At 40.1% G+C, this 10407-nt stretch overlaps 1 protein-coding gene across 1 annotated transcript; it reads left to right on the forward strand.

Annotated features, from left to right (window-relative positions):
* The first annotated feature begins 3481 nt into the window (after positions 1 to 3481).
* Positions 3482 to 8607, forward strand: faf2 (Fas associated factor family member 2). Its single transcript, XM_061079237.1, has 11 exons — positions 3482 to 3552; positions 4338 to 4406; positions 4531 to 4665; positions 4908 to 4984; positions 5066 to 5204; positions 5316 to 5401; positions 5632 to 5723; positions 6047 to 6224; positions 6717 to 6888; positions 6983 to 7126; positions 7390 to 8607. The coding sequence occupies exons 1-11, from the start codon at positions 3490 to 3492 to the stop codon at positions 7570 to 7572; spliced, it is 1338 nt and encodes a 445-aa protein (XP_060935220.1). The 5' UTR covers positions 3482 to 3489; the 3' UTR covers positions 7573 to 8607.
* The last annotated feature ends 1800 nt before the right edge of the window (positions 8608 to 10407 follow it).

The following is a 10407-nucleotide window of genomic DNA, read 5'->3' on the forward strand; positions in this document are numbered from 1 at the left end:
ATCCTGCACAGAAGTCCATTCCGCAAGAATTGCGCGCAGGTTTTAAAAAAAATTTTTTTATTCATTTAATTTAATTAAATTTTGTTTTTTTATATTTAATGAATTTAAATGTATTATGTCGACCAACAGAAAATTACCCGTCAACTATTTAGATATTCTAGAAACATTTCATTCTACATTTAATTTCCTGTTGTGTTTCTTATTATTAATATTGTTGGTGACATTTCCTTGATAAATGTGTGGAGGTTTTATTACCTCTGCTAAGGAGGTTATGTTTTCACCTCTGATTTGTCAGTCAACATGTAATAAGCTACTGGACCAATAACCACAAAACTTGGTAGAAGGAAGCTGCATGGATCAGAGATGAACCTGTACGGCTCTGTTGAGCTCTACTGAGTGCCAGTCTAGTGAATGAATCTGGAATCCTCTCTCAAATAACATTCCCCCCCCCACAGGGTTTGTAGTGTGAAGCTAATGAGGTGTTTTATAAAGATGTGATCGAAAACGTCAGACCAAGTGAATCCACTTTATTTCAGCATGAACAGAAAAAAAAGAAGAGAGTTTCATTTCACCGTTAGCAGCAGGACATACTACTTGATTTTCCCTCTCATACCATGAAGGTTACTGTATCTCTTCAGTTACTAATAAAGCTCTGTTCAGTTAGACACACAAAGGGATATAAGAACTGGGGTTAATGAAAATGCAAGAGAATTCAAAACCAACACAAATTAGTCCTCCCTACGTAACACTAAGTTTTACTCAACCTGCGTCCCTGAAATTCAAGTATGTGTCCCTTCTGTATTTCCAAAAACACTTTAAGCATTTAAAAAAACACTGCATGAAAATGAATTAAACATGGACACTACAGGGGTATATCAGGCAGTCCATGCACAACATACTATATTGCCATCTTTCTGCAGCAGGAACCTGAGAAACGAGAATGCATAACACATCTATCATTACTTAGGTTTCCATGGCTGTGACCAAACAGCTGCACTCCAGCTGTTGTCCTGAATGAGCTTTGCTAATGAAAGAATACTGCATAGTCACATGCAGTATGCGTTGATCCAGCAAGTTGTTTGTAGTAAGTTTGAACTTACGTCAAAGTCATATGGATGATGGGTACCCAGTTGTAGCCATGGTGGATACTTGTGTATTCAAAACAAATGAGATGTTAAAAGACCTACCTCGAACATAAGTAACCGTCAAGTAGATAAACTACAGGTCTATTAGAAGAATTAAGATAAACCATTAATATTAGAAGAAGAAAATGTCCTTCTCAAACTTCTCTGTTTACACCTTAATCATAATATAGCTTAAAAACCCAAAGCAACGAATTAAACCATTTCAAAATGCATCAGTTGACATTCAATTATCTGAAATAGTTTTAATAAAACATGCACTTGTCAAAGTGTAGGTGTGCTATGTCTTGAAAAACAGCTTCGGATTCCTATCACTTGTGCACATGTACCAACTTTCTTGAGGCCAAGTATGAATTCGTAGTGTATTGTATATAGGTGCATCATTGTCAGCTGTAAAGCCAGTTACAGTAATAAGTGCAATATTGAATTAGCTTGGACCCCTAAAGAATGTTTGTATTAAACTATGAAATGGTCTCACTCTCCTTATTCGCCTTACTTCAATGTTTCTCCTCCCTCCCTCTCTCCCTCTCCATCTCTCAGCAGCAAAATGACAGGCTGGAGGCGGGATCACATCAGATACCATGCAGCGAATCCAGCCAGAGCAGCAATCCAAGTCGCAAACAGAACCTGTCCCGTTGGGTGTCAGAGGTTGGCCATGGCGAGTTGACAGGCATATGCCGTTCCACTCTACGCTGCTGGATGCACAAAAAGAGAAAAACAAACCTAGACAACAACGACCTCACAACAGTTCCTCATAGCAGCAGGATGCATACAAAGAGAAGTATAAAATCCTACTCATTTTGGCAGCATAGTAGGGACATTTGCTGATGCCACCATCCGTGGCTCCGTGGACAGGCAAGCCGGCATCTAAAACATCCTCCTGGATGGGCTCCCTAAATATTGATTGTACTCAAAATGTAAGTCGCTTTGGACAAAAGAGTCAGCTAAATGACATGTAATGTAACAGACACGCTGCGGTGACAGACTGCGGTTAGAATCAAAGATGAATCAAAAACAGATTAAATTATCAGGTGCACAATTCAGAAAGCACCTCAAAGTAGAGGAGGAGAAGAAAGAACAATATAGAGGTAAGAATCACCCCGATTGTGGACATCATTAATGTTTATTTTTGTCGACATGGCATGATATGCTATCAGTACAGCTGATTTCAGACTCTTTATATTTTTTAAATATATTTATATATTTTTATATTTATAGCTTACAATTTTTTTAAGAAGAAGAACGCTTTATTTATCCCACAAACATGCACAAACATGCAAAGACACACTCATGCAATGGGGAAATTAGTCCTCTGCTTTTGACCCATCTGGTGCAGGACACACTGCAGAGCAGAGCAGTGGGCAGCCGTGTACGGCGCCCGGGGAGCAGATGTTGGGGGAGTAAGGTGCCTTGCTCAGGGGCACTAGACAGGGTAGGGAGAATAGTCTTTTGATCTTTGGACAGGTCCAGGTTCGTCTTTTTATGTTGTTATACCATCCAGGTAAGTTTTCGTTGAAACTCCGAGGAGACGTACCGTACATCATTAATGTTTATTTTTGTCGACATGGCATGATATGCTATCAGTACAGCTGATTTCAGACTCTTTATATTTTTTAAATATATTTATATATTTTTATATTTATAGCTTACAATTTTTTTAAGAAGAAGAACGCTTTATTTATCCCACAAACATGCAAAGACACACTCATGCAATGGGGAAATTAGTCCTCTGTTTTTGACCCATCTGGTGCAGGACACACTGCAGAGCAGAGCAGTGGGCAGCCGTGTACGGCGCCCGGGGAGCAGATGTTGGGGGAGTAAGGTGCCTTGCTCAGGGGCACTAGACAGGGTAGGGAGAATAGTCTTTTGATCTTTGGACAGGTCCAGGTTCGTCTTTTTATGTTGTTATACCATCCAGGTAAGTTTTCGTTGAAACGACGAGGAGACGTACCGTGGAGTCGAACCAGCATCGAACCAGAGACCCCTTCTCTGCCACTAGTCCAAGTTTCTGCCACTAGTCCACCGCCTCTCCAGCCAATTGTGTCTGCCTGTGTGTGCATCTGTATACAGTCCAAAAGTTATAGGATGCATGACAGTTTGCGTGTGTATGTTGGGGGGCGCCAATTTGAAATCTCGCCTAGGGTGCCAACATCGCCAGGGCCGGCCCTGGTACAGTCACTTTTAAGTCCCTGGTTACAAGTCCTGATCAGATCGCACTAGCATTGGCAGGCGGGGGGACATCCACACCGCCAGATGGCGGTAGCGCGCAGAGGGCCCGGCAGCAGGGCCCGCACCGGGAAAAGGCAGCTGACGTTGTTACGACTTGCTGGATGATTGGTGAGGTAAGATGGCGGCGCCAGAGGAGCCAGAATTATCCCAGGCTCAGACTGAAAAACTCCTCCAGTTTCAGGTAGACAGCCTCAACACAACACCAACACGCTTCTGTGTGAAACTTCTCATGCCAACACTGTCCCGGTGACTCGATGTCAATGTGAACAGGAGAATGTGTGCGCGTTGAAGCGCATTTTGCTCAGTCAACTTCGGCTCCGTTACCCCCAAACCAGAGCCGTCTCCTGGAGCCACAGCTAGCGTTAGCGGAGCTAGCTAGCATTAGCAAAGGTAGCTAACAAGCTAGCACAGTTTAAGGGCCATGGATGGATTTACACAACGCACCGTCGTGTGTTCTACTCACATAGATACAGCCTCTCCAGCTTGGTTCATCAGCATCCATCTTGGTGCGTGTTGTTTGTATTTTATGACTTGAAGTCAACTCGGCTAACGTTAGCTCTCCACTGACGCTTCCTGGAACAGTTGCTGAGTTCACACTAGCACAGCAGTCATGATGGAGCTGTCACTGAAGTTTCCCAGCTGTTTTTGGACCTGTTCATTCAAACAATCATGTATATGTCGATGTGATAATGCAACTTTCCTCTCGTTTGACTCTTTAGTTGTTGTAAAGCTCTCGAAGTCTCCGATGAAATACATGATCGACTTTTCAGAGCTAGCTAGCATGAGCCTTCTTGGGTTAAACATGTTTACTGTGTTGATTTTGACGTTAGCTTCGAGATAAGATAGCTGTTTAACTAAAGGGTAGTTAATCAACCATACAAATGACCCAATTCAACCTCATTTTTCACATCTTTGCCTTTCTGAGCAACCCGAGCCCTTTAATCATACTTTGTTCATGTTTATCAGGACCTAACTGGGTTGGAGTCCATGGACCAATGTCGCCGAACATTAGAGCAGCATAATTGGAACATAGAGGTAAAGTCTCAGATGCATTTCCGTGCATCTGTTTTACATCTTTATTCTTAATAAATTTTGGGAACTGTGCTTTCTTGCTCTGATTAATTTGCTTTTTTTTTCTTGGCTTACTCATGTGTTTCAGGCTGCAGTACAAGATAGACTCAATGAGCAGGAAGGAGTTCCCAGTGTGTTTAACCCTCCACCATCCAGACCATTACAGGTCAATACAGCAGACCATAGAGTATATAGTTACATCGTGTCAAGGCCACAGCCCAGGGTAGGTCTGCACACTTTCACTTCGGTTCTTTAGATTTGTTCACAAAATAAAATACAGGATGTCCGTTCTTGCCTAGATTCCCTTATGTATCATTGTTGATGGTATCACTCGGATATGACTGTAACATTAAAAATTCTGAGTGATTTCTTTACTTCTAATTTATTGTTATTACACAATACCTAGGAAATACCTCATATCGCACAATTCCTCTTTAAAAAAACTGCATTGACTGTTCTTTTCAGGGATTACTAGGATGGAGTTACTACTTGATAATGCTACCATTCAGATTTACATATTACACACTTCTGGACATATTCAGGTAATTCAAGCACATTGAGTTATACATGGAGCTGCTTGCTAGAGGATGGTAATTGACCGTCGCAGTGTCTTTTTCCTGAAGGTTTGCCCTGCGGTTCGTCAGGCCAGATCCGCGTGGTCGCGTGACAGACCCTGTCGGAGACGTTGTGTCCTTCATTCATAGTTTTGAGGAGAGGTATGGTCGGGCACACCCTGTATTTTACCAGGGGACATACAGCCAGGTACGTGCAGAGATATGTTGGCAGCAGAAACACAAATTTTGAATCAAGTTCAGTCATACAGCAAAGATAAACTGCAGCATGTTGTGATTTTGTTCACTGTGATATGTGCAGGCACTGAATGATGCCAAACGGGAGCTCCGCTACCTATTAGTGTACCTTCATGGAGATGATCATCAAGACACTAATGAGTTTTGCTGGTATAATACTTTTTTTTAACTTCTATGACCTAAAGTGTTTCATATCGCTGGATGTCTGTTTTGTACAGTTGTTTATTTTGATTTTTACTCAAAGCACATTCTGCTGGTTAAATGGTTTAGCACATAAACTCTAAATTGTGTATATATTCACATAATTACCGTTTTTTCTAACCAAGTTGTTATGATGTTATCTTTAAAAATAATTGTGCTGCTGATCTGTTTCTCCATAGCTCGACCTTATGTACAGAAGAGGTCGTTACCTTCCTCAACACACAAATGCTCTTTTGGGCATGCTCAACCAGCAAGCCTGAGGGCTTCAGAGGTACGCAAATGTTGTTGTTGAACATGTCATTTTTCTAGATCAGCTGTTACTGTGAAATTGTGTAATGTGATCAGGAAAATATGCTTAGTAGCAATCAGACATGTTGGTGCATACACACATGTATCTTCTGTATGAAAGAGGGGTGAGACAAACTCAAAGTTTTCTTCGACCGAATGACAGAAAATCAAATGTGAACAGATGATTATTTGTGTACGGAGCTGGAGATTGAATGTCTGAAGGGGTACGGGACTGTAAAAAGTTTGGGAACCACTGGTCTATAGTAATAAACTGCGTTATAACAGTTATATCTGGGTGTGTTCCAGTGTCCCAAGCATTGCGGGAGAACACCTATCCATTCCTGGCCATGATTATGTTGAAAGATCGCAAGATGACAGTGGTGGGAAGGCTTGAGGGCCTGATTCAGCCGGAGGACTTCATCAATCAGCTCACCTTCATCATGGATGCCAACCAAACATATCTGATGTCGGAGCGCCTTGAACGGTAAGAGAAATCTGTGATGGATAATAACTGACTGCTTTCCTTTTATACATTTCATCTAATGCAAGACAAACTGGGAGCTAGATGTTTTAATTGAGGTTCAAATGTTTGACTTTCTGGATCAACTGACTTAATTCTCATTTTGAAGTTTAAACCCAAGAACAGTTTGTTTAATGTCACACTCTGCCCGAGTACCAGATACATATAATAGTTTAAAAAAAAAAAGTTTTATACTTTTAAATTGGCCTTTTATATACCACATAAAATGCTAACCATGCCACTGTCTGATAAAAAAAATTTCGGCACAATATTACCTTTATTTCCAGACTGACACTTTGAAAAAGTTTATCAGCATATTGGACACAAACAACTAAATCCGATATAGAAAATTATGTGTGGTTCTTTTACATTAAAAAACACAGACATTAAGTTGAAAATTCAGGTTGGCAAACAGTGCGGATTCGTGTGCAGCTAATGACTAATATTTTAAATCAGGGAGGAGAGGAACCAGACACAAGTGCTACGGCAGCAGCAGGATGAGGCCTATCTGGCCTCCCTCCAGGCCGACCAGGAGAAGGACAGAAAGAAAAGGGAGGAGCAGGAGCAGATCAGGCAAGAGGAGGAGAAGATTCTACAGACTGCTCTTGCTGAGGAGCGGAGACGAAGAGTGGGTCTTATTTTCTTTTTACGTATACATAACAATCATTTTTGATTCATAAACCTATTCTGATTCATGTTGTAACATTTTGTTGCGACTCCAGACACTTGAAGAGGAGAAAGAGAGGAAGTCAGAATGTCTTCCCCCTGAGCCGCCTGCAGATGATCCAGAGAGTGTCAAAATAGTGTTCAAGCTGCCCAATGACACACGAGTAGAGAGAAGGTTCCTGTTTGGTCAGTCTCTGACGGTGAGTACCAGTCATCAAGACTCAGGCAGCCCTGGACCATTTTCTCATACAGTTGTTTTCTGCAGGTTCCCAATGAAATTAGATTTTGTCAAAGCTGAAATAGATTCTATAAACAACCTTAATAATGTTGATACTGGTCAAAGGTGGTTTAACACCTTTTTAATTTGAAGTTTTTTCATCTGACACAGACTTGGCTCACATGTGAATTAAGCATTTTCTTCTCAGATACTGTTCTTCATTGAATGGTTTCTTTTTTTCTTCAGGTTATATACGACTTCCTTTTCTCGTTGAAGGAAACCCCCGAGAAGTTTCAGATAGTTACAAACTTCCCTCGCCGAGTCTTGCCCTGCCTCCCGACTGAGGAGCAACCCAACCCGCCCACACTGAAAGAGGCAGGACTCAGCCGCTCCGAGGTCCTTTTTGTTCAGGACCTTACGGATGATTAATAGATGACATACCTCCTCTACCTGGAAACACATTTTCCTTCAATGCCCAACCGCCCTCTACCCTTTTTTCATTTTACTTTTGTCAAATGGCCATTATGCACAAGGGGGGGTTATTGAGATAAAATCATTACCTGAACTAATCAAAACCACCCAGCATCCAGTCCTTGTTTGGTTGTGTTTACAGGGTTCCCAGTAGCCTGGAAAATCTTGAATTTTATCAAATAAATATTTCTTCAAGTCCTTCCTTGAACGCATCTTTATATCCCTGTGGAGAGAGAGGTGTGTTTTCCATCATCTGTACTAGTTAACAGTTAATTATTGTATTTCCTTACCAGTTAATGTCACAGCAAATTAATTAATCACCTACTTCAACGGTAGCATAGCCTTGTCAAAACCACAACAATTTCCTAAGTAAGTCCATGTCAACTGGGAAACTACAGATACACACGGGATGCAGCATGAAGTTATGGACTTCTATGATGGCGTGAATCCCTTTTTCTTTTCTTGTGTGCTCCATTTTGTCCTAATTTATCACCCTCTTTGCCTAAAGTTTACACACGCCTCCTTCAGTGGATGACGAGCACAGACCTGGTTTTGGTTCGGTACTGCTGTGATTGTTTATCAATGTGGTCTGGAGAGCTAATGTACTACTTCAGGGAACAGGTTAATGGATTGGGACATAAAGGAAATATGGGAACCCTGTTTTAAATGAGCCATGACCTGTACATAAGTTAGATATTTAAATCCTCCAAAACTTACCTGACTTTTTTTCTTTGTTTTTTGACTCATCTGTCATATAATGACCAAACGCAGGTTGGTAACTATGTAAAGCAGACTGCCTCAAGCTCATGAAGTTTAAAAAGACAATATTTAACAAAGGCCACAGCTTTTACATGTGGCTTTATCTAGCATAGTACAAGTCTGCCCATAGTGTGCCTGTGGTTACTCATAAATGCCTGTTTTGCCTGTAACATCTGAATGGGCTCATGTAAAGATGTAATTTTCCAACTATAAATTAAAAACATTTTAAAAACATGGGTTTATTGCGAATGTACAAATTGCTTGATGTAAGGAGATCTATCGGAAAAGCTGATTTTTTTTTGGTGTGTCTGTGCTATGATTTAATGTTTAACATCATCCTTAAGAGAAACTAAAGCCGTTTTAAGACAAACTCTGGAGAATGTAAACAACAGTTGGGTCTCCAAAATTTGCCTATCAGAGAGTTCAGGTGAGGCTAATGGTGCAGGAAGCAAAGTTTGAATGCAGCTGCGGGAACCACATCATCAACACTAGCATCGGCCCTTGTTACAAAAAACTCTTGACATGTTTTCTACATATATGGCTCTTGAGATGTATATATTTTTTTGTGCTTTCAGTTTAGCATCCCTTGTTAGAAATGTCATCACTTTTACAGTATCATAATTAGTGTTAAGTACAGCAGCTTATCCTTTAAATTAACTACGACAAATGTGATATTGGTATACATCATACATTTATTAGTGAACAACCCTCTCAGATCAGCCACAACAATAAAAAAAAATATGATTGCACTACTTGGTAAAGCATAACTAGCAACTTTCATTTAAAAAAAGTACAAATCTTAAAAATTTCAAACAGTATACAGATGTATATATAATACACTAACTAGTTATGTTAAATGCTACAAACAATATGATTCCAATGGAATGAAAAATTATAACAATTAGAACCATTTCCTATATATAATATATATTAGTTGTTTTCTCCCCCCGCCCACTCCCCTCAATACAAACATGGAAAAAATGAGGTAACTGTAAATGTGCAAGTACCAAAGCAAAATATCTGCCTAACACAGAACACATGCCCCTGGCTCTGTTGGCGGGTGGGTAAACTGGTGTTCAGGCAAAGGACCCCTAGAGGCCAGGGAGAGTAAGAACAGTAAACCACTATCCCACCACAGCAAAAATCATTGGTAAACAATAAATGGCGTCTACGGAGCAATCAATCACAAATCCTAAATAAACTTTAGCTGCTCATTGGAACACATTTTTGCACCACGCAAGCTGTGAGATTATTTCAATAACGCTTAACAGAAAGACTACAAGACTCTATTCTCATTTGCTGTTGAAAATTACTTCATTACCTAGTCCTTATAATGGGAGCATCTCTTTGTATTTAACATCTGAATATTGTCAATTCAATATTTATTTCAGAAATAATAGTGCTAACATTGACATGAGTTAAGGTATCTATATGTGAACAATACATTTTAAGATATTGATACACTGAGAGGAAGAGTCTGATAGGCAGGTACAGTACTACACTGAAATAAGTATGACAATACTATTCTTTTTTTAACCCTTAAACTATATTGATTTTCACTAACATTGTTTCTGGGTATTAGTATAACATGCTTCAAGAATACATGGGATCCATGACAAACTATTGCATTCACGCAAGTGAGTTTTCATACCTAAAAGCAGAACATCTAGCACCTTTTCACTATGGCTTTTGATAAACTACAGTAGTTTCAGAGCATGTTATTTTCAGTCGTCAGGGCAATAACAGTAACACAATGTATGTAAGAATTTCTGGATTCAAGACCAGCTGTTTTTTTTTCTTCGTTTTTTTTTCTATAAAATGAAGTTAGCGCAATAAAATCTTGTAGTCATTCAGTTCTATTACAAATGTGTGCAGTACAATGCATGGCAGTTATCAGCTGAGCGTTAAGATCCAAACCCCCAGAATCCAAAGCCAACTAGAGCTAAAAATCAGTTGGGATCTGGTCGACAAGCATGCATATTGTGCACCATTAAATAGGTCCCCACCAGATTTCCAAGATATCCTCCACTATAA

The sequence above is a fragment of the Limanda limanda genome, chromosome 10 (genome assembly GCF_963576545.1).
Source record: "Limanda limanda chromosome 10, fLimLim1.1, whole genome shotgun sequence".
Taxonomy (NCBI): domain Eukaryota; kingdom Metazoa; phylum Chordata; class Actinopteri; order Pleuronectiformes; family Pleuronectidae; genus Limanda; species Limanda limanda.

What these genes read in the sequence shown, in the direction of transcription:
- faf2 (XM_061079237.1), top strand. Translation starts at nt 3,490, where the DNA reads ATGGCGGCGCCAGAGGAGCCAGAATTATCCCAGGCTCAGACTGAAAAA. An exon ending in AGCATAATTGGAACATAGAG is followed by an intron (nt 4,407 to 4,530) that starts GTAAAGTCTCAG and finishes CATGTGTTTCAG; the next exon opens with GCTGCAGTACAAGATAGACT. An exon ending in ATGTCGGAGCGCCTTGAACG is followed by an intron (nt 6,225 to 6,716) that starts GTAAGAGAAATC and finishes ATTTTAAATCAG; the next exon opens with GGAGGAGAGGAACCAGACAC.